This window comes from Acromyrmex echinatior, chromosome 4 (genome assembly GCF_024713525.1).
Source record: "Acromyrmex echinatior isolate Ae372 chromosome 4, ASM2471352v2, whole genome shotgun sequence".
NCBI classification, from domain to species: Eukaryota; Metazoa; Arthropoda; class Insecta; order Hymenoptera; family Formicidae; genus Acromyrmex; species Acromyrmex echinatior.
Genome location: NC_141855.1, coordinates 16437058 through 16457373, shown reverse-complemented (window position 1 = coordinate 16457373; position 20316 = coordinate 16437058). Strand labels below are relative to the sequence as shown.

At 31.4% G+C, this 20316-nt stretch overlaps 3 protein-coding genes across 4 annotated transcripts in view; all 3 read right to left on the bottom strand.

Annotated features, from left to right (window-relative positions):
- GEFmeso (Guanine nucleotide exchange factor in mesoderm) overlaps positions 1–5140 on the bottom strand; it is a 53189-nt gene extending 48049 nt beyond the window's left edge. Inside the window, exon 1 of the mRNA XM_011055122.2 lies at positions 4655–5140. Coding sequence (XP_011053424.1) covers positions 4655–4736 — 82 coding nt within the window. The 5' untranslated portion in view covers positions 4737–5140. The remainder of the gene's footprint in view (positions 1–4654) is intronic.
- A 2230-nt stretch (positions 5141–7370) lies between these two features.
- On the bottom strand, positions 7371–16652 carry LOC105145520 (serine/threonine-protein kinase VRK1). Of its 2 annotated transcripts, none has more exons than XM_011055121.2 (10): positions 15819–16652; positions 13720–13892; positions 13477–13602; positions 11905–12101; positions 11580–11820; positions 11120–11320; positions 10662–10885; positions 10289–10557; positions 10015–10180; positions 7371–9629 (listed from the first exon to the last, which is right to left on the bottom strand). In XM_011055121.2, the coding sequence occupies exons 2-10, from the start codon at positions 13883–13885 to the stop codon at positions 9600–9602; spliced, it is 1620 nt and encodes a 539-aa protein (XP_011053423.1). In that variant the 5' UTR covers positions 13886–13892; positions 15819–16652; the 3' UTR covers positions 7371–9599. The 2 variants fall into 2 exon arrangements, with proteins under 2 accessions (XP_011053423.1, XP_011053422.1); XM_011055120.2 differs by having other exon boundaries at positions 10044–10180; positions 15819–16651.
- A 761-nt stretch (positions 16653–17413) lies between these two features.
- Positions 17414–20275, bottom strand: LOC105145519 (retinol dehydrogenase 12). The gene is made up of 4 exons (XM_011055118.2): positions 19586–20275; positions 19074–19309; positions 18715–19012; positions 17414–18330 (listed from the first exon to the last, which is right to left on the bottom strand). The coding sequence occupies exons 1-4, from the start codon at positions 19856–19858 to the stop codon at positions 18157–18159; spliced, it is 981 nt and encodes a 326-aa protein (XP_011053420.1). The 5' UTR covers positions 19859–20275; the 3' UTR covers positions 17414–18156.
- Between the last annotated feature and the right edge of the window lie 41 nt (positions 20276–20316).

The window sequence follows — 20316 nt, the reverse complement described above, 5'->3', positions numbered from 1 at the left end:
CGTATAAAGATCCAGACGAGAGATCGGTCGCTCGAATTTTCGCTGCGACACGACGTAAAAGGGCAAGAAATATATATGATACGCACACACGTTTGTAAGAAAGAAACGCGCGCGCGCGTTCGTCCGTCACTCTAAACTGCATCCGGCAAAGAGGCGGTTTTTTGCGTCACGCCGGGTATTGCATCCTTAAGTTCTGCCACTTGTCTTGGAAGTGGTCGAATGGTCGTCGTTTTGCAAGCGGAGTTGCAACCCACGAGCGAGCAGAAGCGAGGCGAAAAGTACTCAGCTGAGGAGAAAGCACAAATCCAAGAACTTTCCGAGTTTCTTTTTATGAAATGTAATAGTTTTCGAGCACATATGTACAAAGCACATATGCATGAGATATATTAAAAATTAGTAAAATTATGTTTGCCGTCAATCGATGTTTGCCTCATTCGAAATTTATTATTAATTCGAAATTTATTATTAGTTCATTAAAAATAGATGACAAACTTAAAAGTAGACGCAAGACGTTTATCTTTATCGATGATAAGAGTCTCGAACTAAGCTAATATTGTGTAACGAGATATTGAACAAGTCTCGTTGTCAAAAATCAAATAAATTTTGTTTTCTTCAATATGTTCACATAATCTTCATTAAATATCGATATCCTTATCACATGATATCTTATGCTACGTATCAATATCATGTACATACCATGTAATAGAGGACGTTTGAAGTCCTATCTCGAATTTGTCCTTAAAATCTCATAAGTTACATTAAAATGTATCTCTGACTGAGATGATAACTTTTCACAATAAATTTCTCAGTAGTGGAACTTATTCATTAATATAGTAAACAGTATGACACGCGAATTTATTTTCATTATGATATTAAACTATTCATTAATACAGATTTAATATTAATATTTCAGTTTTGGCAGAATAACAATCACTTTAGACAAATTACAATTCAATAGAATCCTATTTATAAATTTATTATAAATATCGTGCATATTTTAACATACATTTATATACAAATGTATTTCTGATTTTTCAAACGTTCTTCGTGTTACACGATACATAAAATAAAAATAGGATCCTAAAAACGAGTTGTATATCGTTTGATTAAAATAAGTTTGAGATTAAATGATAATATAACTAACACATGTAAGCCAAGATAATAATATATGAAACTCATCATTACATGTGCTTAATAATCATTAAGTGTCGTATTTACTTACTCTATCTCATTTAATTCTCAGAGCTACCAATATATTTTCGGGCAGCAATTAACCTCTCGAGACAAATGAAATTCAAACGCGAGCGAAAGCATTGGAACTTCGGCGAGCTTTACGCGCTCGCGCCGATTTATTACAAGCGATTAATCTTGGCGACTAGTCTCGAGTTAGCTTCTGACCTTACGGTAGCCTCTCTACGCGCGTAACGTCTCAATTACACTTTTTGTCATTATGAAATAATGTATTTTCCGCGGGCAAGGAACTTTCTAATGGAGAAATATCTTACGCCACGCAAACGCTCTCTTCAACCTTCTAATATAGAAAGGTAATTAATCCGGAAGAATACACTAGAAACACTAGAATATTGCTGGAAAAACACGGCGAGTCTTCACCGAAGAGAAAATTATACCGAATTCAATATAAAGGAAGTTATTAGATTCGGTAGAAGAGATAGAATTGTAAATCGCGACGTAATATGTAACGAATATTTCTGTTACAAAAGTTTAAAGGAATATTACATGTCTATTGTTACTTAATTTATAGTAGAAATCTTCTTTTAATTTTTATTTTTTTAAAGGAATAATTTGTAAATATATCTTTTATGATAGCACGTTTATGAAAAAATTTAGCGTAGATACAGATCTATATATATATATATTAGGTGTTGGAATTAATTCGTAGCGTTTTACAAGTGATGGGAAGTACTTTCATTAATGTATTTTTTAATGCTCATGTGAAATAAATAACATTCTTTCATTAAAAAACGCTACGAATTAATTCCAACACCTAATATAATATTTAAAATTTTAGTCATTTCGTTCAATAACTGGGTAATGTCCACTAATTGATAGATTTAAATTATTGATTTTTTAACAAATGCATATATATTTTAGTTTTCCCTTCTAAAGTTAAAAGATATATAATTACCAATTTCATAGAAAAACAGGATATTTTTATCTTTCGTACGTTTTATCTATGATACGATAATCCGCCTCCTCTCTTTGACTGTATTTTCTATATCTATTCATATCTTTTTACTCTTTCTTTCTTTTTCCGATCTCTAAATGCAAACAGTAGCAACACTAGCTCGTGCAAAGTATAAAAAACGTAAACCGCGGAGGAATCAAGCATGGCGTTTACGCGCATGTAGCGTGAGAGTTCCGCGCGATTGCGTCGAAGTCAAAGAGGATAAAAATGCGTGGAGAGAAAGACGATTGCGCATTATTAGGTCCAATGAACGCGCGAGCAAGACGCGTATTAATCCGGGTCGTTCGTTTCGAGAGTGCGTTAGTAGTGCGCGCCCGCACTTTTATTTGTCAAGCCGACGCGGGACGTTCGCGCCATAAGTTGAACTGTAAACTCTGTGAAATATACGCAGTGTTTCACAGACAACTTCAAATAGAAGTCACAATGTAATCGAAGCGTGTGCGGTTTGTCGATCCATCAATCGAAACCACAATTCTATGAATGGTATGAATAATAAATGTAAATAATAAATGTAATAGGAAAAATATGTATATATGTATTATTATATGTTTGTATATTTTGTAAAACATATCGGTGTAAATTTAAATTATGCGGTGTCTATATAATTTTCCAAAATGGATTTAACAGTTTAGATTTTAAATGCACACCAAGATGGTGTTGATATAAGATCTGTTTTTTATATATTCTTACACTAAACTTCATTAGAACTTTCTTTCTCGCTTTCGCCGAATATCAAACGTGTACCTATTTCGTTTTAAGTTCCGACAGTGTATACTAGTTTAACCACAGAAAAAAAAACAAATAAACCCCAGCGGTTTTAAATCCACACCATGTTGGTGTTAATAGTTGCGCTTTCCATTTACATCAAACTCAGATAGTTCTCATTTGTAACGTCATAACTCAGTTAAATGCACCTTCTTTGTTATTTTGAAAAGTGAGATTCAACTGAGCTTTTACTAACAATCTATACAAGCTCGAAATCGTGCTTTATTGAATTTTGATAATTTATATTAAAAGTGAGATTTTAAAACTTATATTTGTTATTCGATAACTTCGTTATCAAAGTAAACAATTAATGACGCTATTATCTGAAGAAGGAAACTTAGGAAATGTCCATCTCTGATTTCGATGAGTTCTTTGAATATATTGTTTTCTAGAAAAATAAGAGATGCATATATTTTTTTAAGAAAATCAATTTTTCTTCTTTCAAAATAAATATCGCCAAAACTGTAATAGATAGAAAAAAATGTTTAAAATATGTAGAAAAATTGACTGATATTTTTTAAGATTATCTAATAATTGTAATTAAAAACATTTCTTTAACTTTTATAAATAAAAATTAAAATAAGTAAAAAGGAAAAAGGGCTACGAGCCTAAAACATAAATTGACAAACTGTATGAGTAGTTAAAAAAATTTTTTTGAAATAAAACTATGTCATAAATTAAAAACATAAAATATAATTTGGCAATCAGAAGGTGAACAAAACAAACGTTTTGATCCTAGTTGGATCATTTTCAATGTGATAAATAAGTTAGTGTGACAAAATAAATTAACAACGGTAATTAACAATAGAGTTATAACGTAGATAAAAAACATAAGAGATCAAGTAAAATTCGCATTCGGACGCAAATTAATTATAAAGCTCGCTCCAAATTGAGAGGAAATCAAACAAACGATTATAGTTGACAAAAATGTGCTCCTCCGAACCGTATGTGTGTATAAGGACGAACATGTTTCTGTTAGCAAGTATAAATTGTAATAATAAATTAACGGTAGAAATAAATAAAAATAATAAGAATAATGAGAAAAGTACGAATCGAGTCGCAAACAGTAAAAAGGAAAGTACAAATAAGTCGTTAATAATAAGTCAAAATTAAAAGAAAGAGGCAAAAATTATCTTTGATATTATAAGACAAGCACATAAGAACAGCCCATTTTCCTTTTTACTTATTTTGATTTATTGAGCCTTATTATTTTTATAAATAAAAATTAATTTAAACAAATTTTTTGAAATTATTATTATATAAATTACTTTTTAAATCATTCACTTTTTATTCCGAAAATTTTCTTTTTCTCTTGTAGTTCTTTATCTCTTATAGTTTCGATGATATTCGTTTCAAAAGAAAAAAAACCGAATTTCTTCAAAGAGTGTTGTTCCTTAAAAGTACAATGAAGCTCTCATAAAAAAATACGTATCCCTTATTTTTGTCTAGAAAACAACATTCAGTGTTTCATCAAAATCGGAGGAGTCTTTTATGAATATAAAATACATAACTTTAGACTTTATTAGTATCATTTGTGTGAAAAAATTAATCTACAACATGGTGAGAATTGTAAGACACCGCATAGTGTTAAATCCATCGATATCTTTTTAGAGTGTACACATAAAACATACATTTTCGAATGTATATATAAATCTGAAAGAGACAAAACATATAAGTACTCACCGAAAAAGTCCTCCCAGCTGACCGAACCGTCGGAATCCACAGCATTGGTGCTCGCAGCTTCCACATCCGCCTCGCTGCCCATCGTGACGCGCGTTCCTCGTCGAACAATCTCACGTCGATCGTCAATGTAATCACGTTGTTACTCGCGAAACACGTCACGATCATCGCTCCGATCGCTCGTCACATTGCGCGACATTTCGCGCCGTGTTGAACGACGCAACCGCACGTCCACGAACGTGCGTCGATCGCGACTGACATATCTTTCGGCGCCGAAAGTCTTGCCGCGGAAAAGGGTGAATGATCGGAATTATGATCGCGAGTCAACAAACAAGAAACGTACGCGCACACCGAACGGAACGCGATTGACACCACCGACTGCCGTGACCGGCATGGAGCAACGCGGCGCGCCAAAACTCGCCGAGAAGGATGTCTCGCGTGACGCGATCGCAGGATGAAACGCGACTGACATTCAACCGATTCAACAACCGCGCCAGCACGCCGCGGCGCAACGCGACGCGGCACGGAGTGCCACGCCGAAAATCACCGAGGGTGAACGATCCCACGAACCAATGGAGGTTCCTGAGAATTCTGCGAAATATACAATTCCGATTCGACACCCCGCGTTTCTAGAAAATATAAATTAATTTCGATCTGTACACGTACTATAAAAAATGATAAATGTTATATACTCTCTAAATTCTTTGGAGTGGAATATCTCATTCTGAAGAGTGAAAATTGAGCCAGTCTTGAAAAAGAGTAGCTCAATTTTCAATCTGAAAAGAGAGAGATTGTACGTAGTCTTTAGAACGAAATGCATAAAAAAATTTAGAAAGCAAGTAAAGCAAGGATAGAAAATATCCAAGTAATTTTATTAATACTTGAAGACTCGCAAAATAAATGTCAAAAAATTAATATAGTATAATTGAACTTTTCTTGATAATTAATATAAACAGTTTTTCGGTAATACCCTGTATTACATCGGAATTAATTATTGTGTGATTAAAAAATATCGAATCAATTCAAATTTATAATAGTAATAATTTAATAATAGAGGTATCTTTCCATTAAGGACGGGTAGCTTAATTTCCATCAATGTAAAATTAAAATCGGTTTAACTAATTGTTCATCTTTTTAATTCTTAGAAGTCAATTTTTATCTTTTTCTAATTCTTAGAACTAGAAAAATATGAAGAATTATTTAATCTTGAGATAAATATTAATGATTGAAGATTCAAGATTAAAATTAAATTACGTTGGTAAAAACGGACACATTAGTGTAGAGTGGCAAAAATTAATGCTTTTTTTTTCTTAAGAATAAAACATGGTATGTTTCTTTTTATACATATTTTTAATACTTAAAACATGCTTTAAATAGTTTATAAAAAATATGTTTAAAACATGTTAAAAATATCGATTAAATTTAAAACATATTTTTTATCAACGCTGCAATTAGTGTCACAAATCGACATAAACGTTGTTCTGTTTTTCTTTATGTTCAATAAATAACAAAGACAGTTGTGTCGGTTTGTGTCGTCAAATATATGTACAATGCAAGCAATAAAAGCATGTAATATCAGTGTATGCAGCTTAAATATATACTTATATATAATACTTTTTATATATACTTTGTATATATAATACTTTTTATACATAAAAATTTCGACATACTAATTTATTGTTAGTATACTAGCTGTTAGAATTAATTTTTTTGTAGATCGAGATATATTTACATAAATCGGTTTTTACTATATAAAATTAAAAAATCTGAGTAATATATAATCGATATTTTTATATATAATTTTAAATCCATCTGCGAGTACTAATTTATTTGATCTATTTGATCTTCCGACAGCTAATACAAATCGTTGGAATCTTTTTCGAAATTGTCGAAAAGACGATATTTCGGAAGATATATTTGAGACGTTTCGATGAGAAAGTGGAATTGAGATACGCGCACGCATTGCGTAGAATATTAACGAGCGACGTAATGTCTCTCTCGAAATAAAAGATCTTCTCCCGAATATACATATATATTGCTCAACCAAGCGTCGTGAAAGTCGTTGCTACACATTCTTACGACCTCCCTTCTTTTCCCCTCTACCCTTTATCCCCTGCGCTAAGTTGCGTTTATTTTTTGGAAGAATACACGCACCTACACGCGTGCATATATTAGGGGCCAGCTACGCGTCGTACTTCTACGGAATCGCCGACGTTCTATTATTAGACGGCCAGCGCTCGCTGTTGCATCCCGCAACGACGAGATGAATGGAGAATGCTTTCTGAACATTAGGACGTCGTCCCTTAATACGCAAACGAAAATTATCTTGAAAGATACATAATTTAATAATAGGCCGAAAAACCGATCATATACGAGGCATTATAAGTAAAAAATATAATTACGTATAGATATCGTAAGTGAAAAGCTTTCAACTTTTTTTTACTCGGTCTTCATCAGCCGCTATTATTAAAGAATTATATATGTACATCTTACACACATAATAAATTTAACTACTAACTGAATAATAATAATGATAAAAAATATCTGTAAATGTACGCAGAAGATTAACGAAAAAGGGAATGGCATTTGAATTTAATTAATAATTAATGCTCGAATTAATTATTTGACATAGTCTGCAGTAATAATTAATTCATGTAATAATTTATATAATATAATATTTTATGCACAATATTATAGAGGAAAGAAATCATTCAATCTGTTGGTCATATATATTTGTTTTATATTTCGCATCGTATAAACAACGTACATATACAAGATCGCTATAAGAAAATGCCGATGCGAGTATAGTCTAATACACAGTTTACTTTATTCCATACATTTTCTCTTCTGTTATCTAGTAGTTCTCAGTTATCCGATCATAGTTACACTTAGTTACACCTCCCTCATTTGAAGTATTTAAACTTAAATTATCTTTCTTATGAAATAATAATCGTCATTTCTCTAACAATACTTAGGAGAATGCGCCCTTATTGCGCGATGACTTTAATTATTACTACTAAAGTCCACTTTATTATTAGCAATTTATACAAAGTGATGTAATAATATATTGGGCCGTACAAAATATTGGCGAATAGATATTCTTTCCGTAAAGACTTTGCCATTATTTAAATCTCATACGCAGAATTCGATAATTTCTTAGACATCTATTTTCTTAGAAATCAAGTGTGTAATATTTATATGTAATATATAAATATGACAAAACATTTCACAAATAGAAATAAAATATAAATACGAATGATATACAATCGATGATAGTTAGTCTCAGTTAAAGCAGTAACGATTTCTTGTGGCACACACAGGTACATATACATATTATATTAACTTAGAATAATAAAAAATAAATTATCACAAATGTATTGTAAAAAAATTCTAATATAAACGAATCACCTATAAATGAATCACGATTTGTTAACGAAAGCACTAACAATAAAATTAAACATAAACTAACAATATTTTCTAAACTTAGGTTAGGATACCAATATCAAACTATAAAAGTCGTAGCAATGTGACAATTGACTAAATCGAGATTTTCGATATATAATAAGCTCGGAAGTTATGCCATCGATATTTATCAAATATTTTATTCATACAGCATATTAAAGAATATGTATGAGCTTATCATATATTTTACAAATGTTCTTCTGTAGTGAATCTCATTATTCTCCTTGTAACATTAGTACAATTTTAAGTCATAATGTAAATTTAAATGTAAAATACATTACGATTTATATTTTTTATACTGCACATACATGTAAGAAAGTATTGTCGAAATTAATGTAGCTTTAAATACAAATTGTTATTATACAAATTAGAACAATGTAAGAAGAAATGTAACTTTATAGAGTTAAACAAAGGAAAGCATATGATATGCGATGTGCGTAAAGCGGAAAGAATCTGTGCAAAGAATTTCTGCTTTATACACTGCTTAATTTCATATGAATGATGATGGAATCACAAGTAACTCCGTAATATTTTACAATTCTTGAGCAGCTACATAGGAAAAGAGATAATAGTAATGGAAAACGAGATTTTACAAAGAATATAATAAATCCACTTTTTTTCAATATTTTTTTATGATCTATATTGCACAAGATATTCTTAAATCAAAATTTTGTAATGTATATAATTATGCATAATTTTTACATAGTTATTTTTTCTATTTTGTGCAAATTTATTTTTGCTTCTGAAATTATATCTTTTAAGAGAAAAGATGGGAGTATAATAAATTTTACAACTGTCTGCTATTATTAGATTATCGATTAAATCAATCATTTTATATCAATGTCCAATTCAAATCATATGTAGCTGAAATATTGATAAATGATGGATTTTAAATATATTACGCTCATTACACTGCACAAAATTAAATAAATTCAAAATTTAACAACTAAATTGCAATTTATTTGTACAATCAATTAAAATCAATTAAATCTTAAATCACTGCATCTTTCAAAAATATTACGTTTGCAAAATCAATGTTTCTATATAAACATATTAACTCTATTGAATCTCTGCCTTTCATAAAAGGAAGTACTTATTCATTAATACCACTATTTTGTTCGCTATACAACTATTTAGAATTCTATATGTACCAGATAAAGTTATCAAAGAGCAAATAATACAATAATGAAGCAGTCTTAAATAAATTGGCGCGATGTGTATCTATAACATCATTAATGGATGAGATTTTATCAAATAATACTTAATATTTGCTGTGAATGCCGATGATCATTGTCAGAGGTCTTTGTAATACTAATTTCGATCAATTCGACGTTCGAGTTAAGGTGCATTGTAGTGTTTCCTGTGCCCAGTATAGGCGCATGTATTTGATGCGAGATACTGTGTCTCTTAATAGGACCCAACTTTCTTTAAAAAGAAATTTTCCTTTTTTTATGTGTAACCTTGCTATTGGTTGAATCATCCTTTATTACTTTATGTTGCTCCTGAACGCCAGATTCTATAATATGCAAATATATCATCAAATGTACATTACATATCTAAATTAAGAAGTATACATATGATGGCTCATCACTACCGCATCAATTTATAATAACAAATTTTTCTAATGTTTATAAAAAAGATTTATAAAAATAATTATTTTCTGCAATAGAAAATGCCAGCAATATTTTTCAAACTTAATTTAATTTTTTAATTTATATGAGTAATAAAGTGAGATTCTTTGCAAATTGATCATTCTGACAGTGTAAAAAATAACTAATTGATCAATAATTTAATAATTTGCTAAAGTTGACAATAAATAATTTAGTTCGTAATACATTAATACTTAAATGACACTATGATTAAAAGTGCAGTAATGATAGATCACACTATATGATGCTTACGTATATGTGTGTGTGAAATACAATCTTACGTTTTCTCTTTGCCACACGTGAACGTGTCACACGTGAACTATTTTGGAAGTCGGTTACAGACGCCTCAGTGATTTTTTTCCTTAATCGCGCAACTTCTTCCATTGCGGGTGTCATCCATTTTGGTTTGAGTTCATTACTAAGATTCGAAAAATCACATATTAAAACAATCAAAGTACTAATGTGTGTGATGTGTGTACATATGTTATATAGTATATATATATATATTGCAAAAGTGGATACTTACTCCGACGATTTCGGTATTGCTTTATGCCTAAATGAACCTGATTGTCTCTCCTTCATTTTACGAAGTACATCTAACATTGCATATGTTGGCAGAGACGGTGGCCGCGGGGATGTGGACGATGGTGGTGTAAGAGGCGGTGTGAGAGGCGAAGGTGGCAGTTGAGTACTGATTTTTGCAAGTTTGTCTGGATGTAATGCTAATACTGCTTCCCAACTAAATTCTTTTTTCTGAACTGGTTGCTTAGGCTGAGTATTTCGTGTTATTCGTATCTAGAACAGATAAAATTATTAAAGTAATAATCTATATTTCGCGCGCGCGTATGTAAATTTAAGTATTTTATTAGCAGATACTTAAAACTCAAGCAAATTTTTACCTCGCCGTTTACAGGTCTACAAGGTTTCCTTTCTCTTAAATATGGACGCTCAAAAAATATAGAGCTTGTAAGATTTTCATTTGACTCTTTCATGTTATAAAGACATATAGGAATATTGCCATCTTGACTGCCACTACGTAGAAATAAATTCCGTAAATAAGAATAGTTCGGCTTGGTCTCAAATTCTAGTTCGGTAATGCACTTCATATATTTCATGATCGCAGCTATAAAAATAAATATCATACGAAATATAAAGGTTATATGAATACACAATATACACTACACACACACACACGCACACGCACACGCACACGCACACGCACACGCACACGCACACGCACACGCACACGCACACGCACACGCACACACACACACACACACACACACACACACACACACACACACACACACATGTATATACTATATATTTTTATTATACTTATTATATTTTTACTAACCTGGCGGTTTTTTCTTGTCAGGAAAGCACTTATCCATAAATAGGGGTAAGTCTGATAAAAGAATCTCTTTTTGTTGATGAATTTCTTCAGGATTCATAGTAAAACCTATCTCATCACTATCTTTCTCCCAAGGTAACTTTCCACACAACCATTGTATAATGTTATATCCTAAAGTCTCTAAGTCTCCTCTCCTTGAATGTGCTAAAAAATATTTTATTGAATGAGAGAAAATAATTTAATTTTTCATTTAATAACAGTAAAAGGAACAGAAAAAAAGCTCAGTCCACCGAATAAAGTTATTATTAAATTGTTTTTTATGTAATAAATCCTAAGATGAACACAGCTAATTATTCTTACCAGCTCTTTTGAAGGAAAAAAATCATTAATTTTTATAATCTTGATATAAAAAGAAATTGCAAATGTGCGAATGTAATATACGTTACTGAAATGATTGACATACTTCCATGATGAGCGTCCCGCGATGTAAATTCTAAAGTACCCTCGTGAGCTCTTCTCTCATCATGTACAAATGGTTTATGTTCACCGGTTCCCGTACGGAAACGATATGCCAATCCATAATCCACCAAGTATGCCATCGACTTTTCTTTTCCTATTTCATTCCCATACGATAACAAGATATTTGGTCCCTTAATATCTGCATGAGCATATCCTTTACTATGAATGTATTCCAATGCATCAAGCTATAAAAAAAAAAAAATTTTATTAAACTGCAATCTCGATCAACTATTAATAACAAAACTCGCAATTCCAAGTGTGAAATTTACCATTTGTACAGCTAACGTATTAACAAGTTTTGTTGGTAATTTCTTTCTATGCGATAGAAATAATTTTCCGATATCCACGCCATATCGAGGTATTACTAGAAACCTATATCGGTGACCTCCATAAAAATGAGATCCTGATCCTTCATATGTGGGTACACCAATTCTCTTCTTTCCCTGAGATTCACACCAACTTTTAACTGTAAAATATATCAAAACATGAAAAATACAATCATTTGAAGTGTATATATATATATATATTAGGTGTTGGAATTAATTCGTAGCGTTTTTTAATGAAAGAATGTTATTTATTTCACATGAGCATTAAAAAATACATTAATGAAAGTACTTCCCATCACTTGTAAAACGCTACGAATTAATTCCAACACCTAATATATATATATACACATAGAATGTCCCAAAAAGATTGAGACCTGAATATTTCGGAAAATACAAGTTTTACAGAAAAGTGTTCCAGACAAAAATTGTAGGATTCAACAAAAAGATCTATTTACTGATCTTATCAGTTTGACTTGGTGGTGTTGCCAGGTCATACCGATTCTTTTTAATGGAACACCCTATTTTTTTATTCCAGAATCTGATAGCTAGCATCAAGAGCTTTTCAAAACACTGTAATAAAGTTATTTTTTATTAAGTACTTTTCGAGTTAGTAAAGCTTGAAAGTTACAGTATCGCCAGCATTAGTATAACGTAAAAATGAACTTTTAGTGCAAAAATGAAAAAAGTAATAATTCCTTATAATAATGGCCTTAGTCTCGACAAATGTTATGTTAGAACACGTCCTATTTTAACAATATTTAAGAAGCCATCGGCCGAACACCTTACATAATGCTAATGCTGGCGGTACTGTCAACTTTCAAGCCTTAATTCGAAAAGTACTTAATGAAAAATAACTTTATGTGTTTTGAAAAGCTCTTGACATCAGCTATTAGATTCTGGAATTAAAAGGGTGTTCCAAAAAAAATCAATATGATCTTGACTTCTAAACTTGACGATACCACCCAAGGTCAAACTGATAAGATCTGTAAATAAATCTTTTTACACCTTACAACTTTTGTCTGAAACATTTTTTTCAAAAACGTTATTCTCTCAAGTAAATCCGGGGTTTCAAGTAAATCTTAACCTTTTTTGAACATTGTAACGTACATATCCGTTTTAACCAATTCACTAAAATATCTTCTAATTCACTAAAATCCTTAAGTTTAAAATAAAAATGGTTCAAACAAAAGTTGCTAGAGAGAAAGAAATTGGTGACCTTCATTGAACTCACCTTAAGAAAAATGTTTAAAAAATTTTAATATAACTTTAAATTTTAAGATAACTTTGGCCTGACTTTAAGGATATCTTCTCAAGGTCAAATTCTCAAAGTCTCTTTATCCTCTAATAATTGAGCAATTTTTGTCAGAAAAACATTTTTTCTTAAAGCTTTAGAGATATTCTAATGGATTAAGTAAAATAGACCACTCTATACGCGCGCGCGCGTGTGTGAGTATGTGTATATACATAAAATTATAATTATATATATGTTAATTTAATTATGTGTACATTACTTACTCATGTGCTTCCGTGCTGCTCTTATATAAAAATTCATTTCGACAAATAATGGCCCATTATTATGAGGTTCAATCTTTACGACATACTTTGCATCTTGACCAACAGGTAATGTAATGTCATTAGAGGCTACGGAAGAAGAAGCGAAAGATTAATACATAGCTCTACAAATATTATATAAACTATAGAATATGGATTATTTCAAATATAAGTAAAAACAGATTACAAAAATATAAGAATATTTACCAAGGTATATGTCTCCAAAACCACCATATCCAATGGTATTCCCTAGTCTCCATTTATTCTGTGTAATATCCGTCAAGATTTCTCCTGCTGGCAGTTGCGCTGGTAATTTACAACCTGCAGCTGCTATTCTCTTCATAGGCACATCTTCTGCTCGTCTTGGCGGCATCCTATCGCTATTAAATCATTCATATGTATATTAAAAATTTACTACAACTTGACAAAAATATGACTCATCATGTAAAGAGATTCATCCAATATTCGTAACAAGATTCTCTTTACTATCAAAATTGTATCATAAGAGATACAACTTATTTGATACAAATATATGACAGCAATAAATTGCATAAAAAAATCTCACAACTTTGTACAAACAAGAACATATCAAGGATATTAATAATTTTATATTTTATTTTTTCATTTATTTCTTAATAAATGCCGCTTGTATACATTTTTTTAATTTATGCTTTATTTAATATTAATTATGTAAAAATGTCATCATTAAAATAACATATTTGTATATATATATATATATATATATATATATATATATATATATATTAGTTTTTATAGTTGTTATAAACAAATTTTTATAATATTAAGGATGTCTACATTTGTAATTAAAAATAAAAAGCAGATGTTTAGTATAAAATTAAAGAATGCAAAGAGATCATATATTTATGTCTTCCGATTAACGTAAATTATATTCTTTAATAAATTACAAATATATAAAGTTATATATACATTTATTTTATTGTTACTCGCATTCACCAATGATTTAATTTCGTCCCGACAATCTCATTAAACAAGATACACTATTACGTATATAGCACAGTAAAATACTGCTCTTCTTTAAGAATATTATTCATTACTATATACAGAATAATTGAAATACATAACTCTGTTGCAGGACGTAAATTAAAATATTTGTACATAAAAATTATCGTAAATAGACAAGCAGCCTACTGCATGGTTTATAACATCACCTATAGCAAATTTAATTACCTGACTACTTTGCATAACACTAAAAGCTGTTTTTCAGCACATTAACATCTTTCTAATATGATGCTTGATTGAGTATTAAATTATTAAAAATTGTTTGTCAATTTAATTTGATTCATGAAATTATTACAATAATTTAATTGCATTTATAAGTCCGGAAAACTAATTCGATGCATAATTTTCGAATGACTATAAATATGGTATATATGCATGTACATATATATATATATATATATATATATATAATTGAATATGAATTATTTAAAAGATTTAGCTTCGACTGGTAGAGGCATTTTTAATTCGTATTGATTGTGTACTAAAAGCTGAAGTTATTAAAATCATAAACATATAAAATATTTAAAGAAAAATAACCAATATTAATATCATCCACATTCTTAAATAGAATATGTATCTGATATCTTCCAGTATTATTCATCAATGAACATTATATTATGGTTTTAACAAATATATTTTCATATATATATATATATATGTATATACACACATGTATATATAATGCTCTTTCGACACACCAATGCAGAGTAGTGCAAGTAATTAAAGATCTGTTTTTTTGTAGCTGAACTAGTATACACTAGTAACGAGTATACACTTAAAGTGAAATAGATATATATTTAATATTTGGCAAAAGTGAGAAAAAAGTTGTAGTGCAGTCTAGTGCAGGAATAAAAAACAGACTTTAAATTAGCGATAAACACAATTCGCTACTCCCAAAGTCCATTTACTATGATTTTTTGCAATACGCTAACTTACATGATGCAATATTTCTACATACACGGTAATGGTTCTCGGTAAATTATTATAATGATAGATATTTACATGTAATTCACAGTAACCATATAAAGATCATATAAATACTAAGAAATAATAAAATTTCTTTTAAATGTATCAATTAATTATATAAAATAACTCGAGTGAATTTCAATAATAACAGACAAAAGATCATTGTATGTACACGAAAAAAATGTTTATTACAAATGGATTTCGATATCAATACTCGTTAAGAGCCTCATCGACAACATCGAATTCAATTTCTATCGAACTTGTCAACATGCCGTTCTATGTAACAATAGTATACTTACATGGACGTATTTTTCTAATATCTCTTTTTTTCTAATTTTCTGTATCGGCTTATGTTATTAGTTAAGAGGAACTCATATCGTATATTCGAGCGATCACTCACAAGAAGAACGTCTCGATCACAACGAAAGATTCGCAGTTTATATCTCGCTGGATACCAAGTGCATTCCGCAAGGTTAGTCACGAAAGGATCTTGAACGAAAGCCTGGCGTAATACAGCGAGATACAAGCGTATGTCGTCGTTCAAGATTGTTCGAAATATCATGCGTCGATATGCGAGCAACCGGCGCTTTTCCTCGGAGACGAATGTCTGCGTATGTAAGATTCGCCACGCACAAAGGAAGGAACGCCTAAACAGTGAAATCGCAGATCGTCCCGATTGTATGTTACAAAGTGCTACAACAGTACGTGCTGCAGTCCCGCAACGTCTAACGTAATGTTGTCGCGTACGTTCAATAAATGCGTGAAGCAACGTTTCGCCAACGTCCCGTTGCAGAATGGTGTCAAACAACGCGAGCGGAAAACGCATTCGAAGCCTGCAACAGCTTGCTGAGTCTTGGCCACTCTTGGACGACGAACCGGACGGACATCAACACGGCCGAATCGCGATTCCGCCTTGGATACTCCTCCGCACCGAACTCAACAAATCACATCGCACCCTCTTCGAAATACGCTTCTTCGCGGGAGCGCCGATCAGCTGGAATCTGTCTCCAACGACAACGATATTTCTCGCATAGAAGCAGCAAGTATCGCGCGATAAGCGATAATACGACCAACCGACTCGGTCTTTTTTTTCCTTAATGACAGAACGTAATGGAAAGTGATTGGCTAATTGAAAATTCGTACTGTATACGATCTACGGCCAGTAGGAATATCTGTTTTCTAGGGACGATAGCGTCCCCAGCTGAGATCTCTAAGAAACACGTTTGCCCATTGGACGCCCTTTGGACTTACTACGGATGACACATGTATGTCGCACGCATGTAAATCCTTCATAAAACCGGCATACAACCGGCAATAAAGGATTGAAACGCAGTTTTTTTATAAGAAAGCCAGTAAACCACTATATATGGCATCAGAACAATTATTTGAGGCAAGGAATGTGAATTATAAAATTTCACTCGAGGAACAGCTGTAAGATTTTGTAAATAAACTCATCTCTTCTACTTCTCTCTTTGTCTCTCTCTCTTTCATGTTCGTTTCTATCTCAGTGGATGCATTTGAGAAGCGCACTATCAGCGCCATTTGTATAATACTATCCTTGTTTCACGTTTAATGAACGATGAAGATAGAATAATACAATAGCGTTAATAGCATCTCCCTGAATGAAGCCAATGTTTCATTTTTAATTTACAGATCAACTATTTTCTTGTAATTCTAAGAATTATACCCTTTCTATCAATGCAAATTAACTTTAATCTTAATTCAGTTTACTCTTTTTCTAATCTGAAATTAGAAAAAGATAAAGAATTAGTTGAACTGAAATTAAAATTAAACTATGTTAATAGATGCATAAATGTTTAAGAATTTCGGCACTGTAAAAGCGCTAATTTTAATTTTATAACATTGGGATATTTAAAAACTCATTGTATGAATATTTTAATTTTTCTCAGCTTTTATTCAAGAATATAATTATGTGAAAATATAAAAGATATATAAACAGTAAAACAATAATTAGGAACAGAAAATCAATTTGAATTAACTTTAGTTGATAATGTCCATGATAATTAACACATAATTATTTGATAAATTGTAAAGGCTATAAAGACTCTGTAGTATTTTATTCTAAATACATACATTTTTTTCTATTGTACGCTCAACTTTGAAAGATGATATTTTACATTAGATTGTTCAATGCGAAAAAAACAGAAGGCCGCACTTGTTAGGGATTTATAGATTTTAGAAGAGTTGAGAGTATCTAATATATAAAGATAAATATACATATACACCAAAATAGAAGATATACATCTTATCTTAAAATATACATATATATATAAAAAATCCATTGTAATTTAAATATATAAAAATGGAATAAGAATGTGCCACATTGACATTATCTAGTTCCTATTCGCTATACATATAAAAATAAATATCGAATAATCACTTGAAATACAACAAAAAGTGAAATGGCACTATGAAGAGCAAAAGTGTCCTCTAATTCACATGTAGTGAATTGCATTTGTATCGAGTTTTAAAAGTCTCACTGTGACTTCTCTTTCAGCAATTAATCATTTGGAGAAAAAGAAGGATCTCAATACATGCACAATTCTTCACTACACCGGAACAGCAGTTTTGCTGTTGATTGTACATATACAATATGCGCGTGTATTCTAAAATCATTTATTTCACAATCTCCTTCAAACCAGTCGATTTCGCACTTACTTCCCACAGATGGAGTGCTACTTCTGAATCTAAATCTTTTTTAGAGACGTAAAGTTTACAATCGCGATACAGATGTCCACTTTCCTCAGACAATGACGGTTCTGTTGCACAATGCAATACCGTTTGCGCACCCTGTAAATATTAATTTGTAATAGAAAATAATAATCCATGCAGCATGAAATATTTCCAAAATAATTGTAAGATTTGAAATATTTCAGAAATTTTTCATAAAATATTTCTAAAATAAATATAATTGAGAAATCAGTTTTTTAAAGTATTCTTTTTCTTACAATATTTCTAAAATATTTTTGTGAAATGTTTTTGCGCAATATTTTAAAATTTTTTATAAACGTTTATGAAATATTTTATTGAAATACTTCAAAAAATGATTTACATGATCTACATTTTATGCAGTGTGGGAAAAGTCCTCTTATTCATATTAGTTTCCTAGATCAAAGAATTTATAAAGGTAAAAGATTTTCTAAAGGTGGATCACATATTGATTTGTATATTTACCTGATTTGCAGTGCGTAGAAACATAAGAGCAACAGGCGAGAAAATGATATAATGAAACCAGCTTCTTTTCACATTTCTGAATAAACCAGTATAAGTAAATCCAGGACACACCATGTAAACATTAACATCAGTATTTTCTGTTCGTTTTGCAAGCTCAGCGGCAAAGTATGCATTTGCAAGCTTTGAGTTACAATAGCCAGGATTCATTCTGCTTTTTACCGGTAATCCTTTCTCGCCGTTCAAGTTTGAAAAATCTATTACTCCAGATTCCAAAAGCTTGGATGTCACTACCACTATTCTGTACGAAAAGTTTTATTTCAATATCGTTTTGTCACTCTAAAACATTACTTTATACTAACCTACTAGGAGCGCTTTCCTTCAGACGATCCAAAAGTAAATTGGTAAGCAAAAAGTGACCCAAATGATTTACTCCGAAATGGATCTCAAATCCATCTTTCGTCAAAGCGTGATCTTTCAGAGGTGCATATACCCCAGCATTATTGATCAACACATGAATTTGGGAAAATTTCTTTAGTACTTCATTGGCAAATTTTCTAATCGATGAGAAAGATGCAAGATCCAACTCCATAGGAATCTATATGAATAGGAATAAATCATATATGCATTAAGTTATAAAGTACCCAAGTAGAACAAGTCATTATAATATCAAAATAATGTTAAAATGACTCCACAACGATCATTAAAAGTCATTTTTCAATCATCTTCATTTTAATGTTTTGACGTTATCATAACTTGTTGTTCTGTTTGGGTAAAAAAGACAGATAAAAAGTAATATAGAGATAGAATTGCATAATTCGATATGTAAAGATTACTGTGGTACAATTTTATTAAAGAAAGATTATATGATCACCAATTCGCCAGTAGATATTTTGCTGCGTATCTCTGCTATAGCATTCGTTGCACTTTGTACATCCCTGCAGGCCATAATAATCGTGGCTTTTCGCTTGGCCAATTCCTTCGCCGTCTCCTTGCCGATGCCGGAGTTAGCGCCGGTCACAAGGAATACCCGGTCTTGTAGATTGCTGGTGCTCTTGCATTTTCCCCAAGTGCGCTCTCGACATTTGCGAAGCAAGCCGATGAGCAAGACCATTGGAAGTATGAAGTAACACCACGAAGATACCATATTGTCGCCAGGTGACTTTTAACCTCGCGGCATGAGACTGTTATGTTCCAAGTGTAACACGTGGGTATACACTAATTCAGTCACAGAAAACAGACGTACGTTGATTGTGGTTCGTTGATCGCGATGACTGGCTCAAACGTTGCTAATGCATACTAACATTGAGCGTGACACAATATTGTGCACTTTCACGTTCGGTCCAATCGAATGGAGTTTCTAACTTGTCACGTACAACAGCATGATAGCAATCAAACGCAAAGAGCATCAATTCAAAGGCTAATCTTATCTTAAGCACTCCGAGCGATTCCACATCTTGGACAATCTCGAACAAAATAATTACTGCAACATCACAAGTGCCGCCGCAAATTTTTACGCGGAACTTTATTTACAATCGTAACGCGCAAGCGCTGCAACGCAAATATACCAGAATACGCAAATTTTCACGAACCCTTGAACAGCCC

Bases quoted from the DNA above. Each gene is read 5' to 3' on its own strand.
- LOC105145520 (XM_011055120.2), bottom strand. From the start codon at position 13,885: ATGCCGCCAAGACGAGCAGAAGATGTGCCTATGAAGAGAATAGCAGCT. The intron at 12,102-13,476 runs GTAAGTAATGTA...TATATTTTACAG, and splicing joins AGCAGCACGGAAGCACATGA to TTAAAAGTTGGTGTGAATCT. The intron at 10,181-10,288 runs GTAAGTATCCAC...TTCGAATCTTAG, and splicing joins GCAATACCGAAATCGTCGGA to TAATGAACTCAAACCAAAAT.
- LOC105145519 (XM_011055118.2), bottom strand. From the start codon at position 19,858: ATGGTATCTTCGTGGTGTTACTTCATACTTCCAATGGTCTTGCTCATC. The intron at 19,310-19,585 runs GTGATCATATAA...CTATTCATATAG, and splicing joins AAATATCTACTGGCGAATTG to ATTCCTATGGAGTTGGATCT. The intron at 18,331-18,714 runs GTAAATATACAA...TAATATTTACAG, and splicing joins TTCTACGCACTGCAAATCAG to GGTGCGCAAACGGTATTGCA.